The following is a 21,099-nucleotide window of genomic DNA, read 5'->3' on the forward strand; positions in this document are numbered from 1 at the left end:
CGTATGCTTGATACGGCCTTTCAGCACCTACGTGCAGCACCTCTACTCCCCAACGACAAACCCCAAACTCATGAGGGATTAATCCATCATGTTTTTTTCTTTCCCCAAATCATATATATATATGTTACCTGTGCTCATGCTTTTAAAAAAAAATTAAATTGAAGAAAAGGGATTGTTTTAAATGTTAGTGGCTTATTAGAGAATGTAAACAGATCTACTGTAGTGTTTTTCTTGCCCTTTTTCTAAAATGTATTTAGCTTCTTTTTAAAATATTCTACTCATTTGTGACCAGGGTAAATAGTTCCCTGCCCCCTTAAAGTTGCCTGGGTCTGAACAATGTTCAATCTCCCATCTCTCTCTCTCACCTATTATAATTAAGTTCCCTTTGATTTGAACAGATTGGACGATAGGAATTCATAATGTTACATCCTGCACACTGAAGCTAACTGATTAAGTGCTTTAAATTATTCTTCCTGACAGAATGATAAAGTTACAATCTGTTCAGAGATGATCTACAGCTTGCCAGACTCCTACCGCTTCTTTCTACATTCATTTATCTTTTTGTCAAGCAGTTTAAAAAAAAAAAAAAAAGCGCCTCAATTCCATAGATCTTTTAAAGTAATCAGAACATCTGAATTATTAATGAGACTTTAAGGGAATGGTTCCTGATGGGGGCTGGTTTAAGAAAGGTTGTAGGGAAAAAAAAAATATCTGGGACTGTGTACACATCAAAATAATTTCAGCTCCATTTAAAAAACCATTTAGTTCAAGTGTGACACATGAACCATTATGCATTTGTGGAAACCAATTTTATGTGATCTACGATTAAACTAACCTTTCAGAGAGGTGTAAAGTGTGATGGTTATCATGTTTTAGAAGCCTTGCAAGATCACATAAACAATTTCAAACTAACAGTTTTCTAATGGTTTGTGTTTAAAATGATTTTGAGGCAAGTTAAGCACTGTGAACTTTTATCTCTACCTGCTTTTTTTAACGCATGGCACACAAACTTTCCTTACAAACAGGACTTGGAGCAAGGTAATTCAATCTCCTAGCAAGGAAGGAGCACTCACTGTGTGAGTGCCAAGGAGCAGGGATGAGCTGCACTGTGTTTCTCAGCAGCCAGTGTAAAGCACGGCCATCTCCCCTGCTTTCCCTGGGATTTTCTAAACAAGGCAATTATTTAGATATTAATATTTACAGTAAAGATCATATCCAGGGAGCTGATCTTTAGAAAGACACCATCAGGTCTCTTTTTGCCTTCACCTGGCATGCAATAAATACAGAAACTAAGTAAATGCAGGAACTGGTAGATTCTAATTTCTTTTGCTGTTGAAATTTCCTTTTGCCAGTGCTGAAACCTTGATCCGGGCATTATCACATCCAGCATGAAATGCTTGGACCCAGCTCTATACCTTTCCTGTGCCTCTTCTGCTGTTAAAATTGTCTTTGACCACATAATGACAAATCTCCTGTGGAAGTCCATCGACCTCTACACTTACCTTTGAAATGTGAGCTTGATGCTCCTCATCTTTTCTCTTGGCCACTAAGAAAGTCAGCTCCCAGTTACTAAATGTCCTTCTTGAATCCCTTAAATGCTTTTCAATCTTTTTTGTTATGCTCACAGGCTGACTTTCATACATCTTCCAAAGTCTTAGCACAGATTTTTTTACACATCTTAAATGAGCTACTTACTTACTCCTTCCGCTAAATCAATCCAGAAACCCCCTTTTATTTGCTGGTTTTTAGTTCTCTGTCATGTTCAAGTCGGTTTCTCTCCCTTTTGGCATATGCATATTAATCCTTACCATATGCATTTCTACATTACAGTGAGAACAGGCACAGTTTCGTACTTTTTTTTAAAGAGTTGTTCAAGATAGTCCCTGATCTTCCTACGCTATTTGGCAGGTTTGTTTTTTAACAGCATCACCTGAGAGATTTTGGAACAGCTAAGTAGCTTCATGTATCAGAAAAAAGAAAATATTTACTTTCCACTCAACCACCTGTGTTTGCAATAGGCTATCAGCATCCCAGTGCAGCCAAGAAGCTTTTAAAGGCTTCATGCTCTTGTAACAAATAAATGAAAATTAACATCTTGTATAAGACTGTTCCCTGCAGCATGAAAAGATAGAAATAATAAAAATTATCAAAATTCAGATTTCTTCAACTTGTATAAAATTCTAGCAATTCTCTCCAATGGATTTATTGTCCTGGCACTTTAAAATTTCTGTCATTAATTCTGGATGGAGTAATCACGTTTAAATAAACGTCACTGTGAAACACTCCCTCTTCTGAGCAGAGGCAAAGAAAGTACTGGCTAAACATGACACAAGGATTTTGCTAAATCTGTATTCTCACCATAATCCCAAGTTACCTTACAGTTGTTTTAAACACGCTTTTTTTTTCTTTTGTGACAGTTGCAGGAGTCTGCTTGCATGCGGTTTTGTGCCTCCCCACCCCACACAGGCAGCTCTTTTCTAGCTAAGCTGAAAATTCTCCCATGCAATTTCTTCCTGTATGAGAAAAAAAGTAATGAGAGTTTCTCCACCCACCTGCTCAGCAATTCTTTCTTTGGCAAATGAATATTTTACATGTAAAAGGCAGCAAGTAACTTGCAGGGTGAGAGAGAAGAAACTGTTCTTACTTTCTGTGAGGGTCTTTATGTTACGCCAAGGCAACTAATGTTTTGGGACAAAAATGCTATTCTGGACTTGCTCTTGCTGTTTGTTTTTTTTATCTTTTTTAAACTAACAAAATTGTCTACTTTTGACAATAGAAGTTTCACTGGGAAATGCCTGACTTTGCCAGTCCAGTCCAGTGGGAACCCATGCCAAGAACCTGCAGGTCTGCTAGATATGGGTTTGTGTCAACACTTGGATCAACAGAGCGCCCAAGAACCTAGTTTCCACTGTGGAACTCATGCTGGGACTGATATAAAGTGGCAGAACCTCCGCTTAAAGCTCTAAAAGGTCATCTCTTGTCATCAGTGCTGCTTTTCCACTTTCAGAAACTAATCAGGGTAAGTTACTAAGAATGTTTGACTTGGGACAGGTTTCTGAAGAAACTGGGGGATTCTTCTTACTTTTCAACATAAAAAAAACCTGACAGCATAACATAGTTGATTTCAACATTCCTATACTGGTAATGACCCACCTCCCAGTGTCACCGGTATATCCGTATCAGAAAACCTTCATCACTGTAACAAACTATTTGATCAATTTGACTGTAGTTAGCAGTGAAAATTGCACATGGTATAAGTAAAAGTCAAAAACTTTAAGACTTCCAACTTTCAGACAGAAGACAGAGGAGAATTAAGACTTCAGTATGATTTGAAGAATTCAGATTTGCATCCCTATATTACTTTTCTGCTGCTCACAAAATAGACAAGTTGCCTCTCTAACGTACACTGCGTGTATTTTTTCTATTTGAGCTGCACAGTTACACAAATACTATTTTTGGGGGGATAAAATCATGATGTAGTATGTGACAAGTGGCTTCATATTAACACCCTTCCTTCCTCTGCTAAATGGAAAACAGATAAAACATTAATGGAAAAGCATTTTGGTGTCAAAGCCATTAACATTCTTCCAAAATGCATAACTGCTCTCAACTATCTTCAGTCAATATTGCCAACAAAAAAAGATGCTCATGAACATACACAGGGGACAGGGGAGTAGGGAGGGGCAGGGAGGGAAGGAATTGGAATGAGGAATGGGAAGTTAAAGTAATGTCTGCATCAGGGTAGGCATCTTCACTGAGCAGGAACCTGGGTGTTCACAAAAGGACACGTGCAATTAGAAAGGCAAGCAGATGAGAGGATAAAAAAAGAAAAGAGGGTTGAGCAACAGCAGCAGCAGCAGCAGCCAGTTTTACTTCTGGTTCGGAGGGAAAAAAAGGCAAAAGAAAACCAACAAAACAACCAACCAAACAAACAAACCAGTAACTGAATAAAGTTTGTAACTATTTTTTTTTTTTAATTTCACAAGTTTTCACAAGGACAAGTTATAGAAGGAAACCCACAGCAGTCGCTAGGTCATGCAGAACCATTAATTGTCATACCTTGGCCCATTCTATTCATCCTTGTTGCACTTTAGAAAAAGAAGTAAGCTATGTAAGTTTTACAATGCTTTTAAACTGTCATATTTCCTGTTGAGCACTTTAACTGGCACATCCTTGTAGTAATAAATATTCTTAGGGCAAAACGTTATAACTTTCTTTGCAAAAGAAACACATGAATTTGTCTTTGTGAAGAAGAGCAACTGTAATAGACTTATTTGTAGGGGAGCATCCATAATTTGCAATGTATTTCACTGATAGGACTTACAGCTGCATTTGAATGCACACACAGAGATAGACATATATATACATATATATATACATATATATATATATATATATACTGTATTCCAATCGTTACGCTTAACACTGCACAGTGGTACTCTCCGTAGCCCACTTTGATGGTTCCAGGGTTTGTCAGTAAAAGTGCTTGGCTTCATTGTCAATTCACACAGCAAGCAAATCTTCAAAATCATCATGCTTGGGGAAGGGGAAGGTAGAAAACAACACTAACCATAAAAGCACCTTGTCTGGGTTGGCAGTTACAATGCTAATAACTTCTGCATCCAAATATTTCTTTTTCTGGCTGCATGCTTTCTCGCTGGGTAGCAAGGGAAGGTGATAGGTGTTTCTGGCCTCCCTACCCTGGGAGACTCTTCATACCACCTAGGACTAGTGCTATCATTCAAAAGATTGGCATTTGAAGAAATAATAATAATAAAAAGCAAAAAAACCCAAGCTTGAAGTATCATTTCTATGGTCTTCTCTGACAGGTTCCTTTCCACTACTAACTTCAATTCTCTGTCACCATTTTTGTTTGGCTGGGCGTGTCAGTAAGAATCTGCAAGAACCAGACTCTGGCAAGTGCTCCTAGGACAAGATGCCTCAGCACAGGGAATATTTCCACCCCAGGCCTCTTGTTCTGCTCCTTAGCTGTCTAGGGCACAGCACCTTGTCTTCCGCAGTGGGGGAGACCCTAAAGGCACTCAGTTTTCTTCCCTGTATTCCTGCATACTGGCACACACCTGTTGAAAAGAACCAGCTAGAAGGTGGAACAGTGTTTCTGGAGGCTCTTCGCATATTAGGCCTCTTGTTGGAAGATTTATACCACCACTCTAACTTGGAAAAGTTAAACTACCATCTGGGGAAAGGAACAAAGTCCCTTGAGATCTGATACTTAAGCATAGAAAAATGCTTGCTCTTTTCTGAACATTATTTATTCTGTACATAAGGTGACTAATTCACCTTTTAAAGATGTAAAAGTCCCAGGAAGGCAGTTTTTAATGACTTACATCCAATATTTATGATACATATGGCTTTTTATCCCAAATGTCAAAAGTGAAAGAAAATATAGCTATTCATGTGGCAGTATAAATAGACAGAATAATAATTTAATATGCAATTAGACTCTTTCTAAACTTAAATTAAACCATTGGAGTTTTACAACTCCATGCCCAGACAATTTCAGTGTTAAAGGGAAAAGACGCTATCTCCGAAAGGCTAGTATTTTAGAGAAAGACCTTAAACAAGCAGAAAAGTCCCTGATGTTGCTTTGGTATAAAGCAAGTGCGCAGCAATAATCTATACAAAGAGTGTAAGCCCTATACAATATAAGCTTTGAGTGTGAAAAATCAGTAGGGATTTTTTTGGTATTTTGGGGTTTTTATGTGGGTTTTTTTCACTCTTCTTTTTTTTTTTTCCTCCCCAATGGGTTAGTTTTATACGCTTCAAATAAATGTAGCAACTCCTGTAAATATGAATATAAAAAAAAAAAAAAACTACCACAACATACATCAACACTTCTGCACTAAATGACTTTCTTTGTGTAACTCTGACATCAAGAGCAAGTGTTCACGTTAAATATACTCTAGTTTCTGATATGTAGAGTAACTGCAGTGAGTTATTTATGTTTTCAGTGTGCCTATGGGTTTAGAATTTTTTTTCTTTTTTCTCCCCTAGCATCATAAATAACTTTTGGTCCGTCTGCTTTGTTGCTGTTGTGCTTAAGGGTTTTATGGTGGTGAAATAAAAATGACAATCACATGCACACTGTCATACATATGCAAAATATGTGTACAAAAAGGGAAAACTCCATGGGAAAACAGGGAACATTACTGCTGGAAACATTAACTGGGGAGAATGGGTGGTGAATGCAAGTTCACACACAGTGGGAGCAGGTACACATATCAAAGTCTATCTTCCTGCACATACTTCTGTTTTTCCCGGGAATCCCTGGTCTTGGTGCGGTTCGGTCGGTTTGCTGTTGATGGGATGGAGTGAACTGATGAGCTCTTCTTGCTGGAAGAATAGGAGGAATGGGAGGAATGAGAAAGACTGGCCCGGGACTGGCCAGCGTTGTGGTCAAATTGCATCAAACAGAAGATCAAGTCTGTCGGCACAAGCTCAAATTCATATGGTGGGTTTGTGATAACATAACTGGAAAGAAAGGAAGAAAGAAGGAAAGAAAGAAAGAGAAAGCACATTTAGATTTGTACTAAAACATTTCTTCTAGACTTGTTATTTCATGAACATTTACCCAGATTTTTGCATCTCTGTTTCCTGCAGTGCATATCTAATTTTAGCTTACATAATGCCCACTATGAAACTGGACCTTCTTACGTCAGATATCACTTTTTCTATGTTTTCTGTCACACAGACATACTGTCTGAGCAGGATGTTCTTCAAGCAAATCACGTCATTATTTTTCAAAGCAGACACCTTACCAACCACCCGCCTTTCCCTAGCTGCACCTCAAGGCAATGACTCTAGCAAACAGATTCACATGTTGACAAAACACAGTAACCTACTCACCCACAACATATTTAAAAGAACAGCCAAAAAGCAGGGCAAGGAGGATTTTAGATGCAGTTCTATCTAAATACATATTTACTACAGAATTATTAAATATTTAAATACTGTCAATAGAGCAAGGGATATTATTACTTGTTTGGATTGTGACTCTACATAAATCAAGCTACAGAAAAATGTATCGGCAAATCTGCAGCAAGGTTAATTTTGTTCATTCATTCCACAGGTACATTCATGGCCTCAAAGAGCATTCATAAAGGGAAACCTGCACATCCAAGAATCCAGCATTGCTAAGTATACATCCCAGACCTGAAATAAACAGCCCAACGAATTTCAAGAACCTCACCTTCCCCTAACCCCCTTCCAGGGTAGGAAGGGCTTATAGACCTTGCTGCTAAATTCTTTCATGCCTGTGAAAAACATAGTTGAGCAAGGCAACAGGCATTTTCTGTCCAAGCAAGAAATGAGTAAAGTTGATCATGAAGCTCACACTTTCTTTTCAAATTAATTCAGGGTTCATAAGAAATCTGCTTAGCTGCCTCAGGGACAGAAGTCATTTATTAATCCAACAAATAATCCCAAGTATAGCCAGTACAGCATAAATCTAAACTGAAAAACATTTTTTCTATCCAATTTGTTCAAATCCTTACAGAAGAAACCACTTTGGTGGGCTGCAGGGTTGTTTACTGCCACATTCGCCCAATAAAGATGCTTTTTGCAGAGAATGAAACAGTAACAGATGGTAGATTTGTGATAGTTCTGGTATGGGTCTGTGTGTGTATTTCTAGTAGGCACTTAATTAAGACACATTTCAAGTAAGCTGCTAAATGGCCTTCAGTTTGCAAAGATGGAAACGAACCTGCTCTATTTACAGCACTGAGGTCAGCCTTGGTGCTGCTGAAGTTAAAACGCAGCCTACCAAGAGAAGAGTTTCCATTTACTGGAAGAAATAATGATTAGCTACAGACAGGACCAAGGGGAAGCCCACAGGAATATTTTCTGAGCATTCAGAAAAAAGAAAGTGTTGCTACTATAATCTAAATTATTATCCAGTAGCTTACAGCTGATGGATATGAGCAAACTGAAGCCCTTGCCTTGTATGCAAGCAGTGGATCATCATACATCAAACAATATAATCATACTTTTGGAAAATTTACTTTACATTTTTCTTATTAAAATTAGCTGAAAACTCATGCTATAACATCCAGCCTGTGATTTAAAGTCAGTGAAAGAGTCATCATGAAGTCCTCAAAGAGTTACCTTTGTGGCAGTTACGTAAAATACGGAGAAAGCTCTCTTTTAGATTGAGATTTTAGGGTTTAGATTCCAGGCACTGGGATCTCCCTCACCCAGAAGACCAAAAAACAGTGCAGCAGATGTTCTGAAAGACTGGACTTACCGTTTAGTGCATTGGCTGGGAGTACTTAGATGTGCATCCCTCAATCGATAAATTCCAAAGCAAAGCATATTGTATGTTTTCAGTGCTTTACAAAATAGATCTCCATAACAACCTCCATCCTAGGAGACAGAAAGGGGGAGGGGGGGAGAGAGAACAGCACATTTTTTTCCTTTCTTTCTCTGTTAACACAATGTCAGGGAACAGGAGTTTCCGTATGAGCCTGTACAAAAAGGACAATGCATAGACAGACTGTTGCTTGTCACAAATGAGAATCTTTTACCTAAGGAAATGAATCATCTAAATGTTTTATTTCAAATAGTTAATTATGGAAGGTGATCATTATTTTGGAGAGCCTCGGTCCATGAAAAGATGGTAATTGGGAAGACTGACTGATTTGCTTTAAGCTGGAAATAGAAAGTTTGGTACCAAACAATGCATACTCTACAAATTCCATTAATCGTGGTATTACAATTGTTAGTATTTTTGATCCTTTTCTGGCAGTAGCCATATCATCTAGATAAATAAATTGACCGGGGATCACAACAGAAATCAGAATTCTGAGGCATTAAAAGGGTAATAAAAAACCACCCACTGTAAAATAATGATTAAATGTATGCAAATTTTCATAAAAATTATAAAATGTTCTGATTAGCTGAAAAAATAGTTTAGATTCCATAATTTGTATCTCAAAAATATTGATTCTTAAGTCACGATGAGTGTTAATGCCTTCTGCCTTCACGATGTAGTGCGGTTGAGGTGCTGGCGAAAGAGTGCTTGAAGGATGGGTGTTGCTTTTTTATTTCTGAAAACGTTATGCCAATAGCCAAGTGTTTTGATGAGCTGTTAGTTTCTGCTATAAACGGACTTCTGCATGAACCGAAAGGCTGTTTACTTCTATCTGTGTACCCTCATCGCCCATAATCCTGAAACGGTGATTCCCTGTCATTCCTGTGGAGAAGGTTGCTCCATTCTTTTTGAACAGAACTGGTGAACACAATGTTAATTTAAGAAATAGCAAATCCTACATCATCATCAAAGCAAAGTGGGTGCTTTGGGATTCACTTCAAGATTACAAGACTGAGTCCAGAAAACATTTCTAGATACTTCTTTATCTGAATGCATCCAAAGATTGTTTCTTTATTTGGTTTTGCTTTTATTCTTTCCTTTGCTCTTAGGATAGTGGAGCCAAAATATCAGAAAATTAGGATTTCATGAGATTTTCAGCTCATCCCAAAACAGCAGAAAACAAACCTTATGGCTATGATTTCAAGTTAATTAGCATATTTTAAGCAAGAACTGGAAGCTCTGTGGAATGACTAAATAAGCCTATCAAAACCCAGGCAAGGTATAGATATCGCTGATGTTTACACTGGATTAGAATGTTTACACTGGATTAGAATGGTTATACCATCCAGGCCAGCTCATCCACCTCGTTAGCTGACAACTAGGAGCCACCACAGGATTTTCCGTGTGAAACACCCAGGCAAGGAGTGTGGGAAGTCACAGAGCTTCGTACAAAGGGCAAGGGCAAACCTGACGCCCTGTGCTGTACACTGTCCAGCGACCCACAAGCTCTATTCAATTAAACGGTAGAAATTACACTCTAATGAAGGGAGACTTCTAATTCCATCTAAGAGAAAACAAACAGATTGCAGACCAGCCTTGGTCCTGCATCCCCCCCGCCCCCCCCAGCCCCCGGTGATCTTACCCCTAGGTCTGCGAAGGGCCCATCATACAAAGCCAACTGAGCAACTCGACACCTGTCCCTGTTCGCAAGTGTCTGGGGCGTGCTGTAACCTCCTCTCAACGCATTTTCCTCGGCAATCAGTGCTTCCAGCTCTGGTGTGGCTCCTCCTGTTACCAATGTCCGTATCAGTGTGAGGATATTGTCATTGAAGTATGTCTGCAGAGATAAAAGAAAGCTCTTTAAGCAAACACCATTAAAGTCACAACTGAAGACATCCAAATTACAACTTTTCTGGGTTTCTGCTGTTTAAAGTTCTTGGCTGTCTCTTCAAATAATTTTATATAGAAAGTGAAAAGACAGCAGCCTCCAATTACTCTATTTTCTTCTATCCCATTAGGCTTCTATACTAGATCCTTCCTTTTAAACACCAATTCAGGCTGATTTTTATTAAAGTACAAAAATTTGAATGATTTATGTTTCCTATAATTGGTGTTAGTAGTGATGCAATGACTGCTTTCCTTCTTATTGCCTTCATGTCTAATAATGGGCTTTAGGACATGTAATTGTAAAATTCAGACCACATTTAAAGCTTACACAGGCTAGATTGCCTTTTTACTCTTGTCACCAATTCGTTGGGGAGCTGCCTTTGTGCTGCAAATGTCATTACTTATTACTGTGGCTGGACTCTAGCAGTCTAACCGATGTATTGTACTAAACATCTTATTACGAGACTTGACAGTGTTCAGACATAAGCATGTATCAATTAAACATCTTGAGTTCATTCCAGATAAATGTATGATGAGTTTGGGATTCTGGTGGTCCTTTTAAAAAACTCTAGGGTATAGGGTAAGTGTGGTTTATTAGGGGAGATTTACTCCACACTGACATTTTGCCAGCATCTGTAGCATTGCTGGTTTGTCAGGCAAACAATGGGTATTTTAAATATTAATTTAATGCCAGATGAATGACTTTCAAGTTCAGTTAAAAGTATACTGGTATAGTTCGGAGATACTCAGCTAAATATCTGCAATGTACTGTGGAAAAAAAAAAAAAAAGTTGAACAAAAAAAGGGAGACACCGTCACTTACAATGTCACTAATGCCTGCGTTTTCTGGGGGTTTGCAAGCATGGGGGATGTACCAGAAGATAATGAGCTCGCTGTGGAGAACCCAGGACTGACGTTACTGGATTTCTGGTTTCCTTTACTAGATTAGTGACTTTTGTTGAATTTAGGACTTGGAACAAATGTCTGTAATCCAACCAGGTAAAAATGAATACTGAATTCTCAAACAGTGCTTATTGGTCAAAGGTAATGCTTCTTAAATACTGCCCTTCAATGAAATTCATTGCTCTAGCCATATAATGCAATTGTACTTAATACACAGGTAAACTGAGGTACAGGTTGAAATACTTTATCCTGAGATCAAAAAGCAGAACTGGCTTCCTATCCATGTTACTTTGATATTCTTTCTTTGTACAATGGAACTTCAGTTTTATTGTTCACTCGAGATGACAGATAAAACAGGAGAAAATGAATTCTACACAGCAAGGTTTTTCATTGTTACAGTGAAGTTTCCTAACTTCAAGCTTCTCTGCTTATTTACATAGGCATATACGCCATTCACCTGTTGACTAAATTAAAATGAGGGGAACATATTTTTATTGTTATACATGCCCTAAAGCAAATATTTGCATCTCATCAACTCCAATTATTTTAAATATCGCCTGGGTAAGGCACTACATACTTTAAATACAAAGTGTACTGTAAGGAGTTGCCTGGCATTAGCAGGGGCTCAGGAAGATTCAGTTAGTCTAAAACAACAGCTAATATCAAATCAGCTCTTACATATGTGGATGCACTGTGTAACAATTCAAGTGTAATACTCAAACCTTTCTTAACATACAGAAAAATCAATGTGACCCCTTGCAGGAATGTGAGTCTGGAGTGATTATATGATGTTTAATAGGAATTGCCATGGTGAGAGAGAGAGAAGACATTCAGGCGTGATTGTTTATTCTTCAATTACTTCTTCCTTGATGTCCCTGAGGTGAGAATCAGAGTTGCCCTCTTTGGCAACTTTTACCGCCAAGCTACGCTTTTCTAACTGGAAGTTGGAAGTACATAGGATTAAAAAAAAAAAAAAAAAAAAAAAAAAAAAAGGCATTGAGTTGAGTCTCTTTTTTTAGCCTTTGTCAGCATATACTACATACCACTCAGAACTAAAATAATTAGTACGATTCCTAGCTGCAGTTAGGCAGCAATGTTACTTGACAGCAGTTTCATGGATATAAAACCAAATTCTGCCAGATCTAAAGGTTGAAGACACCGTGACTGTAAAAGCTGGAAAAGCCCTTCCAGTAAGAATGTGCTTCAATATATTCTGCATAGCACTTTAAGCACACATCTTCACAAAAGCAGACCACTTTCTGCAACAGTACCTTTTTGCATGCCTTCCCCACTCCTTTATTCAGAATTTCTGATTCGTCTTTCTTCTAGTAAGTAGTGATATTTAGTATTATTCAAAAATACTACTCTCAGTTTTACCTCTAGAAGTCAAGATAGAAGAACATGAAACAAAGTAAAGCTGTCTTTACTGGTAGACTTTTCAAGTCTGATTTACAGTGAAGCCAACTATGGTAAAAGATGTTCACCTGCTCTAAGACTGATAAATGCTGGTTCATGTAAAACAGCTTCATCTTATAGACTGCTGATTTGCAGTGATTGGTAGAACATGCAAAAGTCTAAAATTGTACTAATAATTTTATTCTTCTTCAGGAATTATCATTAGGCCAGCCTCCACTGGTTTCCAATTCTTTCTCTCTCTCTCTTTATTGTGTAGTTCAAATTATAGCAACTGTAGCCAGAATGCAAGCTTTAAACACATATACTCTTATCTCATCTGAATTTTGTACTGTGCAAGTGCACAATTACCCCTTACCGTAAATTCAGTTGTTGTTCACTTGAGCATGAAATACTAAGAAATTATTCCATGGCCATATCGCTCATTTTACTACAGATCTCATATTAAATCAAGAAATGAAAGCAGTAGTAAAATCATGTATCAAGTCATGCACCTGTCACAAATTAATACAAATAAAATAAAATAAAATGCAATGCAATACACCACACCACCCCCAAGCTCCAGTGCAATTAAGACATAATGGGCCCAATTCTGACTTATGCCATGTGCCAACCAGGAGTAACTCTGAGAGCCACACACTACTATTAATCTGATGCAAATGAGAAAAGAATCAGATCTATTGTCAGTAGAACAGAATGCTGTCACCAGAGAAAGGCCTCCCACTGCTAGACAAATGTTAAGGCAAAGCTAAGACACTTATTAGCAAAGAAGGCAACATTTATCTTGGAACAATGGCTTAATCTGGGTTTCACGCCATAACTGATGTGGGTGTCACCATTAAATCAGACAGATGAGTGCAGCCAAATGATGGTTTTGGGGGTTTTGCCATCCATGGTGAAAAGATTCCAACTTTCAGGATGGACTGCTCTGGCATCGCAACCGACCAGAAGAGGCCCAACCACAAGCAAGAACAAATGGGTGAATAGGAAGCTGTAACTTGTCACCTTCTGCTACGTAGGGTCACTCCCTCCTGTACTAATATATTCAACACTTGTAGGGAAAAACTCGTCCATCCATGCTTCTGACTCCTCTCATTACCTCTTGCCACTTTGGAACCAGGGGACAATGGAAAGTTGAACTAGCTGATATCCATTTATTTTGGAATAATAATACACTGAAATTAATGAGAGAGTGATCATCTTGCTCTGTGGGAGGGTACATGGCCTGGATATGCCAGTACCTGTAAGAAACCGGCCTACAGAATGTCTTTGGAAAGGTGCTGCTGTACCTAAACTAACAAGACACTTCCCAGTGATGGTAGTGAAACCCTTTTGTTGACTGTAAAATCAGTAGAATGAAGAAATATTTGTTTGCTACTGTCATTAACAGAACCCCACGCTGGACATCTGTATGGCATCGCTGCAATCGGCACCCGGAATGGGCGTATGGAGGAGGTGTAGCCTAAACACAGCAAAAAAGGAAAGGCATCACAGACACTGAAACTGGGGAAACAGCCCCGACATTCCGGCGGAGATCTCTGAGCTAGCAGTGCCACCTAGCCTACGCTCCGCAAGCCCAGTGCAGCTCCTGCAAACGTTTCGGGGATGCTTTCCAGTTTGTTCAATCATTTTTTAAAGTATAATTACCAGAGTGCTTATGTTTTGCAGTTAATGCTGTCAAGCCTTTTAAACTAATTGGTCTTTTACAGAAAATTTAACTGAAAATTAGCGCATCTTTTAATAACATTGCTTTAACTTTAATAGCGCTTTGCCTTTCATTTATAATTACTCTGAAATTGTCATTTTCCAATTCATATATGCCATTTTTTGTGTGTTTACTAGTGGGATTTTATGGATTTCTGTTAAGAAAACTCCTCCATTGCATGCAGCTTTTAACACCGCTTTCAAATAAATATTTGACCTTGCTTTTCTTTTTCAGTTAGAGGAATTCTGTTGAATGAATAATATATAGCCCAACGTGAGGAACCACTGAGCTAACATCAGTAACTTATACCAATAACAAAAGGGCCTTTGAGACAGAATCAACAGCAGAAAATAAATAACAATGTTTCACACTTTAAAAACCGATTGATTCTGCAAATATTGTCCAAATTTTAAAGAAGTTTGAGACTCTTTAGGTTACAAGATGCTGCCTGCCAATCCCCTGAACAGGCTTGCACGAAAAAAAGCCCTGTGTTTCACACTGTCCATATCATAGACTACAACAGTTTATTTTCTGTATAAATAAGACTCTGAGGATCCCTGAGGATACACTGGAAAGCTATTTTTAACTATTGTCTTCCATTCCGTGCTTTTGTTCATATAAAGAAAAAGTAGAATTTAATATTATAGAACAAAAATTAAGACCTAAAGTTCTAGCACAAGGAAATAAATTCTAGGATATCGTATGTTAAACGCTATAATCCGGTCCTGGAGATCCTTGCCTCTAAACGGCACCACTCCGACAGTTTATCAAGTCTGTTGTCAGTGGTATGTATGGGAGGGATGCCAACCTGACAGAACTTCAGGGTTCTCATAGCTTCAGTGCCAAAAGGAATAACAGAAAGCTTTGGCTCTCAGGCCAACTGTTCAAACCTTTGAAGGTAAACAATTTTTGTTGATAAAAGTAGTTTCCTCGCACGTACAGAATTTACTGGAATACCTATCCCATCAAGACCCAGAAAAGGAAAAAAATTCTTCTCCTCAAAAATTTGCTTCTCTTAAGCTATCTTATGCCACGTAACTTTTTTACAGGTGCAGATAATCTTTTAACAAAACATCCACATCGCCTAAAAGAGGCTTCCAATTTGGTGTTTTTCCACTCACATTCAATGTGGTGATGAAAACGTGCTTTGCCTTTCAGGAGCACCACCACCTTGAAACGAGAGACTACATATATTCTTTCCCTGGCTATGCATATGTTATGACAAAACAAATATTAAAATATATTCAAGTCTTTGATGGCAGTAGATGTCTCTTCAAAGACACAATAATGATTAGCTGGTGCAATGTAACGGTAGCCACTGCCACACTTAAGACATGAACGATGCCTACAGTCTTCACAAGCATTTTCACTGAAGCCTGGAGAGCCCACAGTTACCAGCTCATCAACCAGGCAATGCAGGTGCTGAGCTTATCGCTGTCTTCTCAGCAATGAGCTGCAAATTATTATATTATATATATATATTAATATATATACATTATATACTATACACTATATATATATTATTGTGGAATATACTGCCTCTGCTGCAGAGGCCAAACCGTGTGTAGATAGCCCATAGACAGCATTTTGAAAAGTAAACTTCATTAAGTCTTTTATCCTTGACATAAAAAAATATCAGATTATTTCAAATTTCAGTGATCCGATACTGGCCCTGTATAGGAAATAACGCTAAACTAGTAGGACATAATGATCTTCGGCACTCAGATTTGAATCAGAAAGTGAGAATGCATTTGTAATCTGTGATTCAGGAGTAGGGTTTAGTCCGCTACTTCCATATAATTAAAAATATATAAAAGAAAATAATAATTTAACACAGATTAATTCTGCTGAATTATTATTATTCAATAACTAAATATTTGAGCAAATTATTTAAAACATATTTTGCACCTCTTTTTCTATATAAATATGTCCATATGTATGTTTCAAATTACTTGTGGGTCAGAAAGAATACCGTATGCATGGGTATTATTCTACTTTGTAATCCTTCTTACATCTGCTTTACTACAAAACCTCGCTACTGCGAGAAGACATTCATCCTTAATGGAGCAGTTCATGCATTATATGTTTGTATCACAGATCATATAAGGAATTTGCATTCCAAATATATCAACAGAGATCATAAGCTGTATTTTTTTCTATAAAAATTAACCAATAAAAAACCCGCTGAATCATTAAGTGGATCATATAATGAACTATATCTCTGTCTCAAAGTGAGCTGGCACAGGCTGGCACAGTGTGAATTACTTCCTTCTTGCAGAATTCCTGGGCAATTAAAAGGAAGGAATCATGATTGCCGATCTCACAATTTAGTTAGGATTTTGGGTTTGGTTGGTCAGTAATGGCTGGAAGTTAGGCAGAATAAATAGAAGTTGATCCTTTAAAACAAGTGTACTCTATAAAAAAAAAAAAAAAAAAAAAAGAAAAAAGATAATATAGTGCGAGTAGATTAGTTTGTGTGAGAAATGCTCTTTTCCTTGGAAAAGAAGTGAAAGGAGAATACATGCTTCCCATGAGAATAGGGATAGTAAAGGAAAAACATCTCACACATCTTACACTTTCTGAAGGGTCAGAAATAATGGTACTTTTCCAACTCTTTACTAGGCCTTTGAGGAATAAAAGACAAAATAATGCTGCCACCGATCAGGAAAGTGGTGAAAGCAAGGACAGGATGGTGAACAACACTAACTGACTGAATCCTTGGCTTGTCTTCTTGATTAGTACTTTTTTTTTAATTTAGGATTTTCTACTCTTGTTATCACATTTACCTCTTGGGCTTCAGGCTGCGCTGTCCCTGACATGTAATGTGACCGCTTAGATGCGAAAATGTTTGGAGAAAAAAAAAAAAAAGACCCAGTTGAAGAAAGGGACTGCAGAAACAGAGGGGGATGTTGTCAAACCTAAAAGTTAATAAAAACTAGCAATAACTACAATTATTGTGAGGATTATATGATGAGTTCCAAGTAAAAATTTCTGAACTGTCATGTTCTGCATACTTCTTATTGCCTCACTACTATTTACGCGATACACCTTTGCACAAGCAAAGTGGTGCCCACAACGCTTGGCTTGCTTTTTGTGGTGATACCAGTGGCCACCAGAAGAATTAACGCTACTTTCTCCAAGATCCTGGAAGCACCCTACCAAACGATTCATTCAGGGACATCGATTTAGACAATAATGTGAGTAGATAAACAGCTCTCAGTACAACAATTTGGAACCTTTGTGTTAAATTACTCCCATTTGTAATGTGAAAATGCTAAATATTTTATACATTGAGATTTTAATTAGAGAAGGTACAGAGTTGCAGTGTGCTTGCTTAGGCTTTCTGAATTTGTCACACCTGCAAAATATGGCCCGTAAGTATTTTCTGAGTTTATTGCAAACTCCTAGGCTGCATTAGAATAAAATTTTATCAGCGTAGACTGATATTATTCATCTGTGGATGGAACATATGAGGAATATAGCAGGGAATAAAAATATGTAATACACATACATAAACAAGAAATATGAATAAAATATTAAATAATAAAGATCACTGTGATTTTTTCTTAAAAGCAAAAAGCTTCGTTGTAAGTTTAGGTGAAGGTCAGACTCGGCTCCTTTAAGGAAGCCTGTTCAGTCGTTTCTAGTCTTATGTAGGGTTTATAAGATGATTCCCAGCACTATAGAACTTTATTCTGCAGGGAGCTCAGAAAGCCTACGCTCAGATTTTAATACGACTATGTCCTTGCGACATTTAGCAGAGTTTAAGGTCCCTCTGAAAGAAGTACAGTTCATACAGAGCAAGAGTGGTCTGAAAACCTAGCCGATATGAAGCAACGGGAGATGACAAGGACTACGACCGAGGCGTCTGTTGTAACACTGTACTATGGCTGCAAACTAAAAACCCTAATGTAGACATAACCAAAGGCCACCATCTGTAGTTTCTGGCATGCACTTATGTTTTGATTCACAAGACAACTCATGTGAAAAAGAGATGATGACCTCTCTTCACACAAGTAGAGTTCACGTGATGCGTGCAATGGCTTTCATATCGTTCTAGCTGTGTCCCCCAGTGCTCATACTCAGAGCACTGTTCATGGCTACAGGAAATTAAAAGCTTAAAACACGATTGATGCTGTCTGACACGAACGGTGAGCGTAGGGACCGACACACTGAATTCGGGTCTAGGTTTCAGGAGGGAGATACAACAGGTTTTGGAAAATGTTATCCTTAATGCCTGACATGCAACTCATTGCTTTTAAAACTGTGGACTCGTGTCCATCCTAGATATCTCTGTTCTTTTAAGGACTCTGTGACCAACTAAAAAATAACCTTGTTTAGGCTCTGAAATTCTCCTGACATCTAAGAGAAAAGCATCTTCTCCTGACTACCTGTGGAAAAGGGACCACACTTTCATACTCTTTCACAGTAAGTTCAATGGAAGGGAATGAAAAAGGTTTTGTTTGCTTACTGCGCTCATGAGAGAGTCCAGCACACTGACAGCAAACGCGGTTCCACAGGCAAAGGGCTGCGTGAGATACAGTTCTGTGTCTGGATCATCATCATCGTCTTGGTCCAAGAACTGAACATTTGAATCATTTACTGAAAACAATAATAATAATAATTATAAAATCATAAGGTGTTTCTGGGTCACCAGCATGTGACCTTACACATTACACAGTCAGAAAGAAAAAGAAACAGCATATGTCTGGAAACACAGACTTGTGTCTTTGACGTCACTGAAAATGAAATCAAGATGGATGTGAAAATGTGCATTTAAAAATCTGTCGGTCATTATCTTGCTCATAAGAGGTGACTCTCGTTCTGGAGAGGTGACTATCCCTTTGCCATGAAAGAAGCTTTGTGGCACCCGCTGCCTCCGCTCAGAATGAGATACGTGATGCTCTTGTATATATCAAGACAATCTTGGTGTTGGTCGGGTACAGTGGCTACAGCTGTATGCACGTACAGTGAAATGTTATTACAAGATACCAAGTCAGAAGCCCGTTGCAAAACAAAGGCTGTCCATAAAACTCTGATATAGCCCACAGGCATCTGTTAGATGTGCTGCTGTGATTCTTACTGGAGTGGTGTTAATGCACTTACGGCTTAAAAGAGGATAAACTGTCCCTTTAACATGCATCTATCTGAATGAATGAGCAATACTCCAGCTATTCTCTTGCAGCACTGCCTTTTGTTCAAATATTTGTCTCCATAACTTCACTTCCTCGGCCACAAATTCTGTATTAGCCACTGTGAACAAGAATCTATATCAGGCTGTTTTAAAGAAAAGCCCAAATAAAGTAATATTTGTCATTTAGACTTTCTCTGGCATTTCATTGTCACCATTAAGCTCTCTGCCTCCACCTCATTCCACTAAAAATATTTGTTTCCTTGAGATCAGTGTATCAAGTGGATCACATTTCATGAAATATTTCATTTCCATATTAGTCCTCCACAGGCATGAAAGCACAGACTGCTTAGCTATGCCATCAAAATACCCTTTAACTTTCTAAATGACAAATTAATTTCAGTTCCCATGCAAGGAAGGGAAATTAAAAACTTTTTCAGCGTTTGAAACTGCACACAACCCTATTCCCCATGTGAACACATCTCCTGAGCCAGCCCAGCCAGCTTTGAAAACGATGTGAGAGCTGCTGTTAACCTGATATGCTTTCAGCTCTGGACTTCTTAGGTTAGAAATTCTTCTGCCTGCTATTCTGATCTTCCTTCCTATATAGTCCCATTTTCCATCCACTCCTTTTCCAACCTGTATGCACTACTGTGCTTGCCACGCTTAAATTACAGACCGTGAATAACTATAGATAAAGCTTCACAACAGCTGTCTAAAAAAGATGAGAATCGTTATCCTCCATTTACAGCCCTGTTGAGCCAGTCCTTGGCCATGATCATTCAGTCAGGACCTGAGCTGAAGTAGGATTGAAAATTCCTGCCTTCCCACTCCCTGACACAATCGCAACAACGCAACACCTCAGCACGGTAGAGAGAGAAAAGTTCCGCCTGGGGAGATGGAAGAATTTCATCCTGAAAAACACCGATACCCACAATGCGCCTGCCTTTGTACAATCGCTACCAACTTATTCTCCAGGTTCTTGAGCCAAACAGCAATTGAAAGCCTGATGTCTCATTTCAAAATGGACTTTTCAAAGAGTTTGTGCCTCACTTTAATTTGGAAATTGAGAGTAGGCACTACTGAATGTAGCGATCTTTTTCCATCCGCATCTGGCAGACTCGTGCCTGACTGACACCAGCCACACACAGCATCGGTTTCCAAGGTGCTACAGATCTAACGTGAATTCTGCAAGGGTGGTTTTAGCCTCAATGTCTTTATCTTCCTGATGCAAGGTAGCAGGCTAGGGTCCTAGGGAAGGGAAGTAAGGTAGGTGAGGGGGATGGAACGCCTGGTGCTGCATCGTGGGACATGCTCATCAGCCACCGCTCACCAGAGCTGGCGAGAGCTCTCTTTACTGAGAAGAGGCAACACAGAAGCTTGGCTGCTTTTTTACAGCTTCAAAAGCCGAGCTTCTGAGAAAAAGGCCTACTCCCCAATATAAACAAATAGCTTAAGGGAAAATATGCTGCTGGGGTTTTGGTTGGTGTTTTTATTTATTTATTTTCCCTGGTATTTTTTTACTTCTTCTTGGACTTCCTGTGAGAACTGCTAAGGCGTGTCCACCAAGTTGACAAGAGGCTGAATTAACGAGAAAAAAAGAGAAAGAGAAATAAAGAGAGAAAAGGAGAGAAAAATTGGGGGTGGGGGAGGGAGGGCCCGAGAGGTGGGGACCCAGGCCAAAGAAAATGAGTTGGTGAGAAGGTGCTATGAAAACAGCCGGCAGGTCAGA

General features: G+C 38.6%; 1 protein-coding gene and 1 long non-coding RNA gene across 16 annotated transcripts in view; one reads left to right on the forward strand and one right to left on the reverse strand.

Moving 5' to 3' along the window:
- KCNMA1 (potassium calcium-activated channel subfamily M alpha 1) overlaps positions 1–21,099 on the reverse strand; it is a 555,223-nt gene that overhangs the window by 56,679 nt on the left and 477,445 nt on the right. For 11 of the 15 annotated variants that reach the window (XM_080403227.1, XM_080403225.1, XM_080403230.1 and 8 more), the window contains 5 exons: positions 18,708–18,838; positions 9,972–10,166; positions 8,264–8,382; positions 6,268–6,492; positions 4,060–4,088 (listed from right to left, as the gene is read on the reverse strand). In XM_080403227.1, the coding sequence (XP_080259353.1) occupies positions 4,060–4,088; positions 6,268–6,492; positions 8,264–8,382; positions 9,972–10,166; positions 18,708–18,838 (699 nt within the window). Of the gene's footprint in view, positions 1–3,948; positions 6,493–8,263; positions 8,383–9,971; positions 10,167–18,707; positions 18,839–21,099 lie in introns of those variants that run through there. The other 4 variants (XM_080403224.1, XM_080403233.1, XM_080403232.1 and 1 more) reach the window with 2 other exon arrangements.
- LOC308070016 lies at positions 2,900–8,057 on the forward strand. The gene is made up of 2 exons (XR_013930593.1): positions 2,900–3,019; positions 7,091–8,057. It is a non-coding gene; the product is annotated as an uncharacterized lncRNA (long non-coding RNA).

The sequence above is a fragment of the Falco punctatus genome, assembly GCF_963210335.1.
Source record: "Falco punctatus genome assembly, chromosome: 9".
Lineage (NCBI taxonomy): Eukaryota > Metazoa > Chordata > Aves > Falconiformes > Falconidae > Falco > Falco punctatus.